The sequence below is a fragment of the Dryobates pubescens genome, chromosome 25 (genome assembly GCF_014839835.1).
Source record: "Dryobates pubescens isolate bDryPub1 chromosome 25, bDryPub1.pri, whole genome shotgun sequence".
Classification (NCBI taxonomy): Eukaryota; Metazoa; Chordata; class Aves; order Piciformes; family Picidae; genus Dryobates; species Dryobates pubescens.
The window spans coordinates 15,402,502-15,420,209 of record NC_071636.1 but is presented as its reverse complement, the minus strand read 5'-3'; the positions used below and the strand labels follow the sequence as shown (position 1 = coordinate 15,420,209).

The 17,708-nt window shown below is 45.4% G+C and overlaps 1 protein-coding gene and 1 long non-coding RNA gene across 3 annotated transcripts; one reads left to right on the top strand and one right to left on the bottom strand.

The window, feature by feature from the left end:
* Nucleotides 1-813: 813 nt before the first annotated feature.
* On the bottom strand, nucleotides 814-16,779 carry PRR14L (proline rich 14 like). Of its 2 annotated transcripts, XM_054172791.1 has the most exons (8): nucleotides 16,620-16,779; nucleotides 15,142-15,223; nucleotides 13,974-14,039; nucleotides 5,285-5,353; nucleotides 4,213-4,381; nucleotides 3,821-3,927; nucleotides 2,779-2,850; nucleotides 814-2,105 (listed from the first exon to the last, which is right to left on the bottom strand). In XM_054172791.1, exons 4-8 carry the CDS (start codon nucleotides 5,344-5,346, stop codon nucleotides 1,829-1,831), a joined length of 687 nt encoding a protein of 228 aa, XP_054028766.1. In that variant the 5' UTR covers nucleotides 5,347-5,353; nucleotides 13,974-14,039; nucleotides 15,142-15,223; nucleotides 16,620-16,779; the 3' UTR covers nucleotides 814-1,828. The 2 variants fall into 2 exon arrangements, with proteins under 2 accessions (XP_054028766.1, XP_054028767.1); XM_054172792.1 differs by lacking the exons at nucleotides 13,974-14,039; nucleotides 15,142-15,223; nucleotides 16,620-16,779 and having other exon boundaries at nucleotides 5,285-5,589.
* On the top strand, nucleotides 6,430-16,859 carry LOC128898498 (uncharacterized). The gene is made up of 3 exons (XR_008462868.1): nucleotides 6,430-6,986; nucleotides 14,838-14,907; nucleotides 16,773-16,859. It is a non-coding gene; the product is annotated as an uncharacterized LOC128898498 (long non-coding RNA).
* Nucleotides 16,860-17,708: the final 849 nt, after the last annotated feature.

Here is a 17,708-nt window from a genome sequence, read left to right as displayed (position 1 = left end):
TAGAAGGCAGCAGACCTTTATTTTAAGAGTTTTCTTTTTATAAAAATAGAGGATCAGTTAAAATCTTCTACAGCAGCCCCCACAGGTTAACCAGACCTTGCTGCTGAGTTTGTCAATATGCTCAAAGTTTGCCTGCCTTCTTATTTTACCCTCAAAACCCAAACACCACTACTCTAAATGTGTACCCTTGCCTTTTCTTCAGTGTTCCTGATTCAAGATAATTAGCCTCCAAGACAAGAGTGTAAACTTCTAGGGATCCCAGTACATAAGCTGGGAGCAAGCCAAGCCCAGCTTACATTTCCTTCAAGACTCAGGCACACAGTGTCATAGTTCTCTCCCGTTCCTCTGCTTTCATAGCTCTGAAACTCAACAGATTGATTGTTACTTTTTGGTTTTCTGTTTGGTCAGCAGCAGAAGTGGCAGAGCAACGGAAGATACTGAAAGTATTTTCAGCCCTGCTTTGATTGGGACTTAACAGAAATACCCCCCCGCTAGGTATGGTCTCAGTTTCAAAGGAAACTGAGACTGTATCACATGGGCAGGTAAAGAAGAAAGTGCAAGTTTTAAGTGAGAAGTGAAGGAAAGAGCAGATTACTTCAATTTGAGCATCCCAGCAAGGACAGCTTGGCCTGAATAACTTCCATAGGCACTAAAGGACAGGAATGACTTGAGCTTCAGCTAGCATTCATTTGGAATTATGCTTCAAGTACATCAAACAGAAGTTACCCCAGTACGGAGCTGTCTTCCCTCAAAAGCTGCAGCTGAGAGATTGCCCAGCGCTGCATAATGGAAAACAATGAGAAGTATTTCCATCTGCTAGGAAGCTCTCTGCACAGCACCAGCACTGCTGTACAGAGAACAGCCACTTCGCAGTGAAGATGGAAAAAATATTTTCTTCTTGACATTAAAATCAAGTTGATATTTTCACTTGAACTAAAATAACTTAGAAAGATTTTGTTGGTGCTCCCTCTGTGCAGCAGCTCAGCTCAGTTAACTAAAAACCTCTGCTTGCATATCCTGCAGCTTAAATATCCTCATGGGCTAATTACCTTTGCCTCTAGAGAGGAGGCTGGCATCAGCCAAATGGGTAAAAACTCTACACCTTGGGAAAACCTGGTACTGGGCACCATGTTTTTCTTAAAATAAGACCTTTTTTTGAGCTCAGTCATGTTAAAAGGTGTCCTCATGCAGCAAATAAGGAAGGTATACAAAGTGCAAGTGTTTTAAAGTCTAGTTATGTGGGGCTTCTGCTGCCTGAAGCCAGGAAGGGCACAGAAGCTCCAGAGGAACCTTCTAAGTAAAGAGCAGGAAGAAGCAATTAGAAGCAAACCCAGACAGCTACTTTAATTGTCAAAAAAGTTAGTGGTATATCAAGAATGTGCTTGCTGGAGTTTCTCCTTACCAAACACCACCTCCCTTCTGTCAGGTTGTTCCAGACAGCTGTTACAGTACCACAGCAGACTTGAGTGTGCAAAGGATCTGAAGTACAGAGGTGTAGGGACTGACGCTGCACTGCTTCCTCCTTGACACACCCACTCCACCCCCCAGAGCTGTTTAGCCCTTATCAAACATTGGCTGTCATTTCCAGGCTGGGGAAGGTCGATTGTACGTGGCTGTGTTCCACTGCAACAGGGACCTAGAAGAATCCCTCCAATTGCATTTAAAAACTAGGATAGAATAGCACCTTAAAGAGGGCCACAGCCAGAGCTGGATCGTGGGGTGTCAGGCCAGGGTGGCAGAGTGGTGCCAGAGGAAGTCAGCAGATTTCCCCCAGCAGGTCTGAAACACTAAAGGAGCTAAATGGACCATTTTCAGCTAAACAGTTCCCTCAGATGCCAGAGGCCTGCTCCTGCTCAGCCTCCTTTGCAAAAAAAGCTTCCAGGTCCATTAGCTTCTGACTCAGAAGAGCATCTAGCTCTGTGCTCTGCAGTGCGGCTCTCTTTGCCCGGGTGCAGCTGCCCAGGGCTTTGATTTTGCCTCGTGTCCTCCTCTTCCGGGGAAGAGTAAAGTCCTGGAACTCCAGAATCCGCTTTCTCTTCTGCTGGCTGACAGAGATGAAGTGTCCATTCTTCTCCTTGGGCTCCTCAAAGATGGTTTCCAAGCTCCTGGCGAAAGCAAAGGACAGAACTCATGAATAGTCATGAAGTGGATGACCAGGAGAGGGGTTCTGGGGGATCTCCCAGCCCAAGTAAACACACTTCTAACTTGGACATTTTTACAGTGCCCCCCTGCCTCTTGTAATGCAAACTCATCTGCAGCTTTCACCTCCTACAACTGCACATTACTGCTAGCTACACTATTTGTAACCAGTGCAGAATCTCTTTTTGTCTGTAATTCAGTTCTGAAGCACGATTACAGAGTCTTGATTTTACAGAAGAAATAGATTGGAACATTAAAATGTAGCAGTCCTGACAATCATGGTCTGCTTGATGGCAGGCAGTGATTCTTAGTGCTAGAAAGAACATTTAGCTGCCTTTGAATTTTGAACAAGTCAGTCCTGCACTGGGATGGAGGCTGGAGCGGATCAGTAGATAAAAAAACCCACAACATCTCTACAAACTTAAGAGTGAAACAGCTGCAAAGCCTTAGTCCATGTTCTCTTACACTCCTCCATACCCAAACAGCAAAAGGGACTATTGTGCAATTAGCTCTCTCTACCACTTCAAACTACAGCAATTTTGAAACAACTTATCTCCTTCTTAGCTTGCAGATCCCTTTAATCTTCTCTCTCTGCCCAAACCATGTACATTTGTTTTCTCATGAGGAAGCAGAACCAACCTGGCTGGAGGAGGGGATTTATAGTTCTTGTTTGTGTAAATTTCTTCTAAACTAAATTCTTTCTTCTTAAGTCTGAAAAAAAGTAAAGAACAAAGCAATCAAGAAAGAAGAATATTAAAACTGCCTCTCTTCACAACAAGCAGCTTTGCAAGAAACAAGTATGGTTTGCTTTCTGTGCCTAAACACTGATTATGTTTCAACTAACTGGGGACAGGGAGGAATGAAAGATGAGGGAGGCTTAAGTACCTCATTTCACACAGTGTTTTGATGAGGTCTGGGTCAAGCCTTGCCATTTCTGCAGGGCTCAATGCTCCTTCCAGCAGCCTGTGATGTTTTGAGATAGTGATGCTCAAAAGAAGGAAGGGAAATCCCTTCCCAGGGATTTTCACCTTCGTGAAAAGGCTTCCATTACAGTTTAGCAGATGAACATTTCATCTGGAGACTGATTTTGAAGGTTATTGACACTTCCTTGGCAAGCTGATTCCTGAAGAAATACATTCTGTCAGAGCTGGCACTTCTGGCTTAGAGTCACCAAAACGCCAGATGACTGACAGGACAAACTTTATCCATACCTGCCACTGTGGTCACCCACTGTACACACAACTAATGTTTCCCTCAGATCATATTCCACAAACAAAGAAGTCCAACACAGTTTGTACCATCAGATCGCTTTGTCTCCCTCTGCCTTCTTTTCACTGCATGCTTAGCAAGATAGACTTTTTGCTTCTTCAGAAAACCGTGCCATTGAAGCTCAGTTTGACACATTTTGCCTAAACCCCAGGCATCAGTTCCTATCCCACAGGCTTTATTTCTCCTTTCTCACTTGGAGAAAGCTATGTTCTACTTAAATCCTCGGTCTATCATAGGGCTGGCAGTGCTGTGTCAGTCTGCTCTTACCAAGGGAGCAACCCTCAGATGTGGCTCAGCTGGCGCCATACAGAACAGTGGTAAGAAAGAGAAGCAGCTGCTGAATAATGATACTGTCAGGCAGGAGATGTAAGCAACAGAAGCTTTGTGAGTCCACTCAAAAGATCCTGCTTACCTTTTTGGTTTGGGCAGTCCCATTGGAGTAAGGTTGGGGTCTGGCTTAGGAACAGTTTTCCTGATGCGGATCTGTGAGACTTTCTTTGGCCTCTTTTCTGGCTCAGTCTTACAAAATAATATATAAAAAAACCACCAGGTTAAAATGAAGAAAACAATGACCACACTTGCCAGAAGGATTCCCTTTTCTGTTGAGTATGCATTCGTTTTAGAATGAACATTCCTCTCTGTTTTGCCACCTTCTTTCTGCTTGAATAAAACCCAAGCAGCAGCAAAGATCAAGACCAGCAACCTGTTTTCTCTCCTCCTCTTTAAGATTTACTACATCAGCCACAGCTTTGGAGAACTGTGGTGGGTTGAAGTGCCTGAGATAAATGAAATCTAAAAACTCACTTTTTTCAGTTCTGTGTCATCTTGGGATCCAAGACAGGCTGGGACGGACACATCAGCATCATCGAGGCCATGCACCTGGAGCTCGGATGCTGAAAGCCTAGCAGGGCACGGCAATGGTTCTGGAAGTGAGCAAGGCTTTGGTAACAGAAGAGGGAATGAGGCTTCCAGGCTGTAACAGAGAAAGAAAGGCACATAAGGAGAATAAGCCTCAAGCTATGCTGCAAGTGCATTGCATGCTGCCAGCTGATGTTCCTGCATTGTAATATGGGCACTGCCAGCCCAGTTCACAGCAACTGCCCAAGTGAGTCTACTCTTTCTCCAGTGCACAGATGCAGCCAACAACTGCTGCAGCCTGCACTGATCCTGAAACAAACTGAGCTGCTGGTGCATCTACCATGCAGTTTCAAAACCACTCCTGTCCCTTTTATACAGCAAAACAGTTTTCTTTTCCATTTCAGGGAAAGAGTGGTCAGGCATTGGAATGTGCTGCCCAGAGAGCCAACCCTGGAGGTGTTTAAAGGTCATTTGGATGTGGTTCTTGGGCATATGGTTTAGGGGTGACCCTTGCAGAGTAGGGTTCTGGGTTGGACTTGGTGATCCTGAGGGTCTTTTCCAACCTGAGTATTTCTGTGATTAGTAATTACTGATAGAAAGAGATTAATTCTCCTTCTCTGGCAGCAAATTCCTTGGACACCTCTATTAATTATGCTTTTTGTTTACAGGTAAATTTAAAATGTAGCTTTTCTATCTGCCATCCAACACTGTGCAAGGATGAAAGAAGCTTCAGCAGCTGAAGTCCAGCTTCTCAGATAGAAATAACACATATCCAAGGGAGGAAACTAGCTTCTCTAGTGCCACACATCCATTGCATGAGAAAGGGCACAACATGACTGAAAGTAACATGGTGTTTGCATTAACGCCCCTGCACACTTCTCCACTAACATTTTAAATCAGAGAACTATTCTTGGAGTGAAGTGCCAAATCTGAAAGCCAAACTGACATAAACAAGGTGTTTCTGAGAGAGCTGATGATCCCACCACTCAGAATCAACATCAAAGTCCAGGAGCCTCACCGTATCTCATGACCTGCAGTCTGCAGCGCTTCCACGCTCTGTACAGGTAGGTGTGGTAACATGGCATAGCTGGTTCAAAAGAAGAATGAAAAATAAAACAACAAAAAAAAGACAGAAATTAGCTCTACACTATAAAAAAAGATGAAGGAAAAATTGTCAGCATAAGCTGGACTGTAAGACAAAAAATGCTCATATCAGAACAGGAATAAAAGAGTAGAACAACACAAAGGCAAGCCATGTCGCCCATTCAGCCCACAGCACTTCACCGACAGCGGACAGGAAAACCCTGCTCCCCCTGAAAGGTGGTAGTGTGATGAGGAAAGTGCAGAAATAGGGAGACAGTAGTACCCTGAAAGGTATAACTGTTTCTGTAAAAGTCTGCATTCCTCATTCAAAACCTCCAGTTTCTTAAAGTAACCAAACCCTTTGGCAGAGGCACCAGGAACAAGAGAAAGGGAGGATTTGTAGGAGGTGACCTGCCTGTTGTTTCTAACCCCCACAATCTCACTTCAATCTTTTTTAATTGATTGGAAGAACATTCTGTGAGGCTTGGTATTTACCACAGCTCCGTGGCATAACGGTCAGCACAGGAGCTCTAAGTCCTTTAACGTTCAGCATTATTTCTGTGCTCACACTATTAATAGCAGAGAGAAAAAAATAACTTAAAACCCAAAGTTGGGCCAGGTTTTATGACATAAACCTGAAACCCTGCACTTGCTGTTCTTCCAGACTAACTAAATATATTTCAGCGCTCTGCAGTGAAGCTGCAATCAGACTGGAGTGCTAGGAAATAAATGAAAACCAACCATGCTGGCAGCTCAGACAAGTCCAAACACAAGGAGGTCAGAAACATCCATGTCTTGTGTTTGTCATTTCATATCAGCACCTCCATCAACAGTGCATCAGACCCCTGGGTGCCAGATGCAGAGCTCCCTGTTTTCTGCAATAATGATAATAAAAAACTACATGGAGAGTGAAAAAGAACACCCCAAACACTGCAGAAATGTTTAACCCAAGTGAGCATTAATTAGGAAACAGATTTCATTTCAAGAATGCTTTATTACTGCCAGTGGAAGTGACAGAATATTTTTAGGCAGGGCAGCTACTGATTTTCCTTGTGACTAAAATCACTGAAAGAACTTAACTTCTTCTTCCACAAGAAAATGGCCTGCAGAGAACTTGAAGCCAATTTTTATTTAGTCTGTTTTTAACTATCTTAATCCAAACAGGCAAAGATTTTTGTCACTCTGGAGCTGAGGATGCTTTCATACTGCCCCAAACATACTGCTTGTGTGCTTGCATTTAGAGAGCAAACACTTAATTCAGAGGAGATTTAGGTTTGTTTTGAGTACACACAAATTTAAGAGAGATGTACTTAATTATCCTTTTGTCACTGTTCCTGTTAATACCTTTAAAGCAAATATTATTAGTTGATGAGAAGAGGCTGCCAATCTTCAGCAAAATGAGCTCTAGAATGGTGCTGTATTGAAAATGTTAGGTTTTGACCTTTATGTTGTTTTCCAGGCAAACTTGTTTTCTTTAACTGGAAGAGAATTTATTTGCTGCACTTCTGGAAACTTCTGAAACCATTCTTTTCAACTCACTGCATGCTACAATAACTTCACCTGAAAGAAAATCTGAGTGAGGCAGAAGAATTAAGGCTGCCTCAGACACCCCTGTGAGATATTTTAGAGAAAACAAGGTGAGTTTTAGACTGTTTTAACTCTGGGCTGTTTTTCCACTTGAAGTGATAAGGTTTGATTTGGCTTCTTTCCCTTTGGGATAAAGATCATTCATAGCAAAACATTTGGTTTTCAAATTGCCCTTATGTAAAGGAATTCACTTACACTTACTCTTACACTTTAGCTAACAGGATACGCTGTAACAAGCTGCCCAACAGTCTCTAGACTCACATACAGGAGAAAACAGGAGAGCAGAAGTCAGCTCTGGGTAAGATGCCTCAACAACAGAAAAGCGTAGCTTCACCTCAGACACAGAGGTTAGTTATAAAACTTGGTTTACAACTTCAGAGAAGGGCAGCAATGTCATATGTCTAAGTTGAGTGCTCCAGCTGTTAATTCATTGGTACAAATACTCCCAGAGTGCTCATTGGAGCACTGGAAAATTCAGCCTGATCCTGACCCACATGGAGTGCGAAATAATGCAGGTCCCCTAGAACGTGCTGCAAACTTGTCACTCTGCCATTAGTCAGAGTCATTCTTCTAGTGCAGACAGCTCCCAGCATGGACCAGCACTTACATAATCTTACTCACAGCTTTGGTAATGGAGTAGTACTTACATAAGCTTACTCACAGCGTTGGTAGACATCAGAATTTCTATTAACAAGTGATAAACTCTGAGGTATGTTCTCCATCTGTACACACCAAAATGCAGTAGTAGCTACCTGGTAAGATTTTTGGTTATGTCAAGTTATGACATAGGATAAGCCAAATTCAACAGTTCTCCTGAGACTGCCACATTAAACAAAAGAATCAATCACATTTTTTACAGTGCTCAGCAGCCTGGAGACTGCCTAGGAATCTCAAGACTAGAAAATCAGTCACTGAGGCACAAAAGGCAAAAATCTTTGCTCAAGGGAATGTTAAAATCCTGCAACAGAGCTATGAACTTCTTCTCTCATTCTGTTTGTCAGTAAAGAGATCTCAGATATGGACAGCAGAGTTAAATTAAATAGAGCAGATTTCAGTCCTCCTCCTACCCACAGCCAGTGACAGTGAAATTGATTTCCAACCTGAACTGCAGCTACACTTGTTTGTGCCAACAATACATGGGGCACAGGCTCCCAAAAGGCACAGCATACACAAAGAGGTTGCAATCAGCACAGAATAGTCATGGAATATGACTGAAAATTTAACTGAATGTCACCCCCCACCACTTAGGATTCTTCCTGATCTGAAATTGAGCATTTTACAGTGGTTCCAAGTGGCACTTGTGGCTCAGAGCTCTGAAAAAAACTTTCCTACCTCAGGAATCCAGTTGTTCTGCAGTCACTCTGAATAGACCTAAAGAAGGAGCTCACCTTTCTGCTTTATACATTCTGATGTATGGTGTGTATATTTTGCAAGGGAGAAGAAAATAGAGTTAGCCATTCTGCCAAAACAGGAGAGGGTTACAGAAGCGAATGCAAATAGATTTCAATTCAGCTAACAGACTGTTCCACGGGGCAGGGGGGGAAAGAATCTTCCATGCTGAGCTGCTTCTGCAGCAGAATGTGGAGATCTGAAGTCCGGGGAAACTGACCCTGGAATGCAAGCTGTAACTCCCCTCTCCCTCCCAAAAGGCAGCAAGCGCCTGCCCGCTGCAGCACGTCAGAAATAGGTGGATGGAGTTTACCTGTTGTCGATGCCCACACCTGGCTGCCACTTGCAGGGACTGGAATGGAGAGGATTGATTTCGGAGAGGCAGGCAGAGGGACCGTGTTGGCTCCACATGGAGAGAGCCCTGCCCAGTGAGTATGGCAATGAAGAGACGAGGTCATCTGCCACAGAAGGTGGGTGCCTTGCCCCTTTCAGGCCCTGTGTGAACTGAGATATAAAGAGTCTCTGGATGGTAGGAATGTGACTGGTTAAATTTCTTCTTCTGGTCCAAATCCTGTAACATCCAGGGGAAGAAAGCGCTAACACTGTGTGAAGGCCAAGCATGGAGTAGCCTCCTCTTCTTCCAGGTACAGCATTTCTTCCATGGTCAGGATGAAGGGCAGGAGCCCCAGGGGTTGTTACAGAGTGAGAGGAATGCAGCTCAGTGTTGAGACTGGAACCTTCCTCCAGAGCTGTTAGACCTGAACTGCTCTGAGACAGAAGAAAAGAGAAAGTCCACTCTGAAGGCGGTGATGCCATTTGCGCTGGTCTGTGATGCAGAGAGTGCTGGGATGTGGTCCCTGTGAGGTCTGGCACAGGACTGGAGTCCAGTTTTATGTGAAAAGACACGGGGAAAGCCAGGGAATCCAAAGAGGAGGCTGGAGACTTGTGGCTCAAGTCTGAAAAGAATATTTTGGTAGATTCTAGAGGATAAAGTGCCAATGGCTGGAAGCTGAACATCTTGGTGCACCAACTGTCAGCCCAGCGTGAGTGTAAGCTCCTGTTGATGCAGGAAAAGGCTTCCAATAGGTTCTTCGATCTCCGCTGGCTGCACCGTTCAGCCACTGGGAGAATTTCTGAAGGGTATGGCAGAGCTTCTAGGCCATGGGTGCCCTTGGCAGGTGCCAGCAATTTGCTGGCCATGGCAGACAGCCTGCTCAGCAGTGCTGGTTCTTTGGTACATTTCCTAAATTTCAAGCTGCTCAACAAACTGCACCTCCTGGCCCTCTGCCTGGGCATACGCACAAAGCTCAGGGCTGCTTCCACTTCCATCACCGCTGCTCTGTGTGGCAAGTACAGGGATTTGAGAAGAGTCTTGTCCTGCTTAGGGAGGACTTCTGTGGGAGCCTCAAAGAAAGGTGAACTTTTCATTTCCTTGGGTTTTCTGACAGTTTTCAGCTGACATAATGCGGGAACCTTTTTGCATGTCCTTCCAGGCTGTATTTTCAATGGAGTAGGTCCTCTTATTGTATTTGTAGTTCTAAAGGCACCAGGGATTCCATCATACCCTAAATTAAGGTTCAGGTTTTCCATTTCTGAATCCTGAGTCTTCACAATCTGTGAACTAATAACATCTGTGGTAGTCTTTGGCCTTTTGACTTCTTGTAAAGTGCTACATGGTTTATTTTTACTGGTTCTGACAGCAGAAATCTCCTCCGAAGGACCTTCAAGCTTTCCATTTCTTGGTGTCACCAGCTCCTTCGAGGAGCTGCACAATAGCTCAGAACTGTGCAAGATGTGGGGCTGCAGTGTGATTTTGGCTTTCTCTGGGCACCCTGACCTCTGCTGTGGCTGTGCCCTGTCTGGCAGATGTGCTTCCACCTTCCCACGCTGCTTCTTTCGTTGAAGTACCTGGCACTGCTCTGCTTGGTCGAGCCTCTTGGAGCCCAAAGCCTTCCGCTCCTTGCAAGCAGAATGAGTTGGTTTGGTGTCCTGGCCTCCTGCCCTGCCCTTGAGATGATCTTTGCTCCGTGCATGCAGTGTGTAAGGCACACAAACCTCACTGCCACCCACACAGCTTGGGGGCGGCTCTTTGCAGCTGCCTGGTCGCATACTCACTCGTGGGGGAAGCGTGGGTGCAGGCCTGCACTGCAGCCCTGAGGCAGTCTCTGCATCAGGTGCATCTTCAGTGTGAGCACCCTGCATGGCTTCCAAAAGCAGGCTGGTACCTGCCAAGCCTGGGAGCTGTGTATCCTTGTTTCTTTCTTTGGAAAGATTATTTAGGTTAGATCTTGGGATTTCATCCAACACCTTTCCATAACTCTCAGTGCTGAGAGGGACTATTTTGCTGCCAGACTCTTTTGAATCTTCTAACAAGACTCCTCCACTAGGAAAATAATCTATGGGCAACTTTCTTCTGGGGGCTACTTCTCTCCCCATCCTCTCTTCCACACATGTGCTCTTAACCTTCTCTCCACGGCGAGTTCTTTTCTGTGAGGTCACATCCCGATCTTTTGCAGCTAACACTCTGCGCCCCTCTTTCCTTAGGCTTTCTTTGCTGTGTCCACAAACTCTTGAGCTTTTTGCACCATTCAGAAAGCAAACTGCCCTGTCACTCCCTGCAGATGGCATCTCAGCAGTGCTGGCTTTTCTCTTAACAGATGTGGCTACAGAAAGAGGTTTTGTCACTGAAGAATCTTCCTTTAAACCTCTGGCTGAAGCCGAACCACAGTTCTGTGCAAGTGTTTTCTCAGCTATCACACACAGCTTTTCTTTCTCAGACACAGAGGTTCCCCAGCTCACAGCTGGGGGGCTTCCTGAAACCACCTCAGCTCCAGTAAAAGATTCCTGGCTGTTACAGTTTCTGGGATGGGATGGATCAACACCCTGTCGAGCATCACTTTCTGTACCAGGCTCAAGTGTTAACTGCAGGCAAGAGTTATTTAAGGTAGGTTTTATTCTCAGACAGTTTTGGTTCTCTCTCTCTGAGAGCACTTGGCTGTTTTCTGGCTTACACAAGGGACTCTGCTGGGCTGATGAGCAGGGCAAAGATGGGGCACTCACTGTACTTCCCTGCTCCAGCTTCAGCTTCGGCAAAGGTGGCTGTGGTTTGTCTCCTGCCAGCAGTAGCTCTGCCTGCTCTTTGGGATGCTGCTGTGAACAGCATGCTTTATCACCAGAGGCATTTCCTTCCAAAGCTCCTTTACCTTCTCTTTCACACCTGCTCTCCTGCTCTTTTAGTTTGATTGTCTTCTCTTCAGGTAAGTGACTGCCAAAGCCCCCACACCCCAAACAGTCCTGGGTGCTCACACCCTTTAAAGAGTCCAGCTCCACTGCCTTGTATTTCAGGGGTCCCTGCAAACTGTCTTCTCTTGCACATTTCTGACCCAAGAGAGGGAGGTCATCTCTTGTTTTTAACAGTATCTCTTCACTTTGCCTGAAGCAAATGGATAGTTTGTGTCCTTCCACTGAAGTAGCCATGGTTTGTAAGCCGCTGGGTGGTTTATTTAAACTTTTTGAATGTTGCTTGCTGCCTAGAATCGGGTCACCAAAGTCCCTCCCTGGTGCAAGGCAGGGATTTTGCACTGGACAGAGGGCCTGCTCCATTTGGCTGGTGGGTGGTGTTTGAACACTCAAGCCCAGTGTGCCCCAGATTGCAGCAGTGCACTCAGGGATGTCAGCTGGGAGCACTGACACTTCTTCCTTCTCACCCATGGCCATCTCTCTCTCCTTCAGGCCTAATGCAGAGCTGCAAAGCCCAAAATTATCACAAACAATTTCACTGCTGCCTGTTAATCTACCATGATCAAATCGTTTCACAGCCTCCATGTTCTTATTTGAGACCTCCCCTCTTACCAAGGTAGCAGGAGGCTTCTCTGCAGTATAAGCTGAGCAAGAACTGGGTTTTGCTGTGGAAGTGTCCTTTAGTCTGTGTGGATGTGTGCCTCTGCTGCTGTGTGCATCTTCAGAAGGAAGAGACCCAAGTGGCCGAGGGAAGTGTGCTGCTGGAGAGGTGATTGCCTTCTTGCTGTGATATGCAGCTGAAGCCTCTCCTTCCAAATTACCATTTTCCTCAATGTTCTTATCAACCTCAGCATGAGAATAAGGACTGTTCAGGAAAACATCACCCAGACATGTGCTCCCTGATAAAACACAGGAAGCATTGGCAGCTACACACTGCTCTCTTATACTGCACTTATGACAGCTCCCCATGGCACTCTGTTCATTCTCTGGAGCAGTCACCACAGGCTCTGGATTCCCTGCTGAAGGCTTCATGTTCTTTTGGGAAATTTTCTTTGTCCTAGTGGGGTTATAAGAAGTCCTGGAACTTCCTGAAGACTGGAATTGGTCATTATGAGGCACAACTTCAGGGACTTGTTCCCTTGTTGCTCCAGAAGCACAAACTGAGTCTTTTCCAGGTACATTATCCTGAGCCTTGTCCCTGCTTGAAAATTCACTAGCAGGACAGGGAGGACTCTCCTTACAATGAGGTTCTCTTGATTTTTGTGCCACAGGAGGTAGAGTTACATTTAGTGTATAAATCAAATCAGCATCTTTGCCACTGGACAAACTGGCATCACTAATAGCTCCTGTAGCTTCAGCTGGACTGTCAGCCAACTCTCCTGATGTTGTACTACTCTTAGATTCCTTTTGAAACAGTTGTGCTTGAGGTGAATTTTTTTCTGGCTTGTCACTAAAATCCAGACAGCTGTGGCTACTGGGAGGAGGAATTTCACTGGCAGCATCACACAAGCCAATGTCTGTCTGCTCAGCTCCAGGGCAGGCAATGCTGTTCATTTCCATCAACAGGCTGCTTGTTTTTACATCATCCCTGAAGAGATCACTGGCAGAGAATTGCCACTGGTCCTTTTTCAATTTAGAATCTTCTGATGGGACCATTTTGAATTTTCCTTTTGAGAACTCCACAGGAGATGCAGCAGCAGAACTCAGAACTGGATAATTCTTAGCACTAGATAATCCTTTGCTCCTTACCACTGAGGTCTGCTCTACTGGTTTGGATGTGGAAGTTTGATTTTCTACAGGCCGAGTTCCATGATCATAGAGAGCCTGATTTTTGATGGGTTTGGGAAGATCCTTTCTGGAGGTTTCAGTGACAGTTCCATGGACTGCAGTACTTTGTTTTTCTAGTGGCATATTTCTACAGTCCAGATAACAGAAGCTTTGCAGAACTGAACAGATAACTTCAGAAGATTCTGTGGAGAGTGTTCTACAGCTTTCTACTGATGACAACCTAAGAGATTCACCAGAAGCACTGCTTTCTTCATCCTGCTGACAAGTCTGGCAATTAGCAAGTGGTGCACTAAATTCATTACCAGGATTTTGTCCGTGTGACTTTTCTTCTCTAGTCTCCAAACCAGGTACAACATCACCCCCAGCTCTCAGCGGCATGGCAGCACAGGCTCTCAGCCCTCTATATTCACTCATCTCTCCTGGATGCTCTGGGGTGGATTCAATGTCTGTGCCCTTCAAAGGCTCTAGGAAACCTAATGTGCTGGTTCCTGAAAGCCCAGCTCTGGCTGTGACTGTGCCTGCCTCTGGGCATTCAGTGCTCTCGGGTGGAAGACCTTTACTCACTCTGTCCTTCCTGCATCCTGCTTTACTAACTATCCTAGTCCCATCAGCCTTCATACCTTGTACTTCTTCAGTGAGCTTTGGCAGAGTTTCAGCTGTCACCTGAATATTTGCTTGTTTTCCTCCTGTGTAAGAACAAAGAAGGCCAATCAGAAGCATGGACTACACTTACAAGGCATTCAGCTAAGTTCCTGTCAGTATTGCACACAATAATGTGTGCAATGTTGGTTACCAAAACGATTCTGAAGGCAGAACTGACAATAGCAGTTCTGCTGCAAGCCTTTAGAAGACAAACCACCCCACCACAAAGCTAAGATGACAAGTGCAATCCTCTTCCATACTGACATTCCCCAGGAGCTGCAGGCATCCAAAGACCTTTCTTTTTCAGACTCCTCTAATACCAAGCTGGGTGCAATGCAGATCAACAGCTCAGTGTATAGGAAGACCTGGCCAACATCATCATGCTTTTTAGTAATATCAAAGCTCAGAACACAGCTGTGCATTAGCAGCCATCTCTGCTGCTGCCTCCCTGAAGGCTTTTTGTCAGGAGATGATGCAGCTTTCCTTTAGCCCAAGCAGAATAATGAAGGTACTAAGTCACAAGGTGACAGTTCCTGTAGCACCTTGTTATTCAGAGCTCCCAGGAACATAGTTGTTCAGACTTTTAGAGATCTTCTTGTTATTTTCACTAAGGACCAAGACTAGCTGGTATTCCTCAGCTAAGTACAAGTTTGGTTATAAGAGCAGGGAGGTGAAAGAAAATCCTTAGTAGAGGCAGACAAAGTTTAGAACTAGAAGGTCACAATGAAAGGAAGAATTAGATTTGTTGTGCCTTTCCTTTGGATTCTGCACTTTTTGGTTTTTTGAGCCCTAGAAAATGACTGATTCCCACTTTTTCACATCCTTGCTATTGCTGCTCTCAGATAATCCAGCTTGGAAACAGAAGGAAATGCAAAACATCTGCTGTGAACACCACCTTCTGCTTTGGGGTGGGTAAGTACTTAAGAAAGTAACTAAAACATGTCTTGTACGTAAAAGATCTTCAGGCAGCTGCCAGGAAAAAGCAGAGGCTGAAGTTTTCCCATTGTTCTAGCTACACAGGATAATAGTTTTCTGCTCTAAAGCAAGGCAAATCAGCTATTCCACCATCACTCAGCATCTTTAAATCAACAAAATGTAACCTGGGAAGAGAAGCAGGGGTAGACAGGGGTACAACTAAACATGCACCTGTGCTCTTCGGAGAGCCCACGGTCCCAGTGCCACACATTGTCCAAGACTTCACCTCATGCTGCTGCAAGTGAGGGTTCTCCTGAAACAACAGAAATAGCAGAGGGGATTGATCCATTTTCTGAAAGCTTTAGCATGTTTCAGGGCCTGACCCTGCTCAACCGGGTTAGTTTAGAATCAGAAACCCACCAAGGAACCTCAGAACGTATCAGCCCTTGCACAGAGGCAGCCTTGGGTTGCAAGTGGGTCACACAACTCTTGTCTTTCCTTTCTGATCCCATCAGTCACCATCGTCTCACCGTTAAGCAACCATGCATGCAGAATAGATTTGTATTTAGCAGCAATCAAGATTAGTGATGCAAGCAGCTATAATTCAAGTGTCCTAACATGCAGATTGTCACAAACATGAATCAGAAGAATAATCTAGCCCCGAGCCTACCTTGCATCCCCACACCACTGCTGCACGCCCCTGCTAGGGCCTGTGCTTTCTCTGGTCTTTAGCAGACCTTGCCCTCAACAACTCCCCTTCACTTGGCTCAAAAATCCACAAACCCAGCAGCAATGACCTAGGTCTGCTTGTGAGAAACCCCAAACCAAACCATGACCCTGCAACCAAAGCACTTGCATTGGAAAACTGAGTGACCGGGGACCATTTAATTCACTTGATTTTCAAGCTTCCAAATAAATCAACCAGGATTGAAATCCAGAGCCAAAGCCACCCAGCCACGACTGTAAAGCATGCTCCTGGGCACCTCACCCAGCTGCCTCCTGGTTGGCATGTGTTCACTCACAAGACTTCTTTTCTCCTCTAAGGCCTTTGGGGGGTGTGTGAAAATTATTTACAAACTTCACTGAAAGTCACCAAAAATCTCAATTCTTAAACAGACTTTTGTGGCTATTCTTTGGCACAGCTTTCAGCAGCCTTTGCCTAGAAATAACAGTTTTATTATCAGTGTTTGCTAGAAAGGAGGGAAAAAGAAGCCCTGAGCAGGAGACAGTCTTGTTTTGAAAGAAGAGCCTAATTTAGAGTGATTTCCTAATTACAAAGCAGGATTATAAAAACAAAGATTAAAACCTTAAACACCCCAGTGAAGCCCCCTTAGGCATTCTAATACTATTCCCTGACTGAAATAACTGTGACTTGGTGGTTGGTGCCTTAACTGGAGATGATGGTACTGGTACAGTGTGTTGTACCCACAGGCCATAGATATTGGGCAAGGAGCTTCTGAAGCCCTTTCTCCTGTGCTCTGCTCCATCCCTGCCTCACACCATGCCAACAACATTGAAGAGTTTGCTGTTCTAGAACCTGATGCTCTGCTGAAGCAGTCTTGATTCCTTACTGGACCCATCATAAGCCAGCTAATGACATAGATGCCAGAAGACACCAATAGTAAACAGTAAACCACTTGGACACAGTCCTCTGCCTAGTCACTCTAACCCCAAACACCACATGGGGATGGACTTTTGCATTTGCTTACTTGTTCTGACCCACTTCCCCCAGGAGTTAAGGCACAGCATTCAGCATGATAGTCCTCAGCAACTTGTGCCTCTTTGTCTTCTTTCTGGTATCCATCACTGCAACAGTCTAGTTTCCTAAAGTTTCTTTTTTTGTTTGTTTCATCCTTTTCAAGGTCTCCAGCCTTTAGCAATGCCTCAGTAAGGGATTCTGCTGGCCCATGAGAAATCACCTTGAGCAGATCACCCAAATCCTCTGTCTTCTGGCAAAAGTTTTCTGCTGCAGAAGTCCTGTGATGCTCAGCTGACAGACTGTCACTGTGTCCTAGCACAGGCATGGATACTCCAGACTTTGCATCTAATCCAACATTAGGCTCCGAAACAGCCATGAGTTCAGTGGAGATGCTCTCTGGCAGCCCAGTGCACAACTCCTCTATCACAGCACACACAGAAGAATCGAGGAGAGATTCCACCCCAGATAATAGCATCGGGGCAGCTGAAGATTGGTTGTCCTGAGCCTTGCAGTTTACTCTAAAAATAAAAGCAGTGTTAAATCAACACACACTGGGGTAATCTCTAGGTTAAAAGGAAAACCTTCATTCTCCAAGATTCAAGCACAGATGCTGGAGAAAGTTACTTCCAAATACCTTCTCAAGAAAGGAGATGGAGAAACGTTTGAGCATCTGAGCAAGCACTTCATTATCAAGAGACAGGAGCACAGACAAAGAGATATCCCCAAGGCTCTCTTCCATTCAAACACCTCCCCTGCAGGCACAACCTCATCTTCTGCAAAACTGGAAAAGAGACCCTGGGATTTTCTTACATTTCTAATCTCTGGGGGGAAAAAAAACCAACCCCCAACTAACAACTTTCCTCAGATATTTTCTGCCTCGAAGCACTCCCTCCTGTGACATCATCCATCACACGCGGTGTCTGGCAGCTCCTCTCACGTAAGCACCCGACAGGCTGTACGCGGGATGCGCGGTGCCAGCACTGCTCTGCCACACAGCCCTGCCACTGCTGTCAGGGCCCAGGCCAGCCCAGCGAAACACTAGTCCCCAGCTGCCCCTTTGCAGCGAGAGCACTTAGCAGCGCACACCAGTCTGGAGAAG

Bases quoted from the DNA above. Each gene is read 5' to 3' on its own strand.
- PRR14L (XM_054172791.1), bottom strand. From the start codon at position 5,346: ATGTTACCACACCTACCTGTACAGAGCGTGGAAGCGCTGCAGACTGCA. The intron at 4,382-5,284 runs GTGAGGCTCCTG...TCTCTGTTACAG, and splicing joins ACTGCAGGTCATGAGATACG to CCTGGAAGCCTCATTCCCTC. The intron at 2,851-3,820 runs GTAAGCAGGATC...ACTTTTTTTCAG, and splicing joins GGACTGCCCAAACCAAAAAG to ACTTAAGAAGAAAGAATTTA.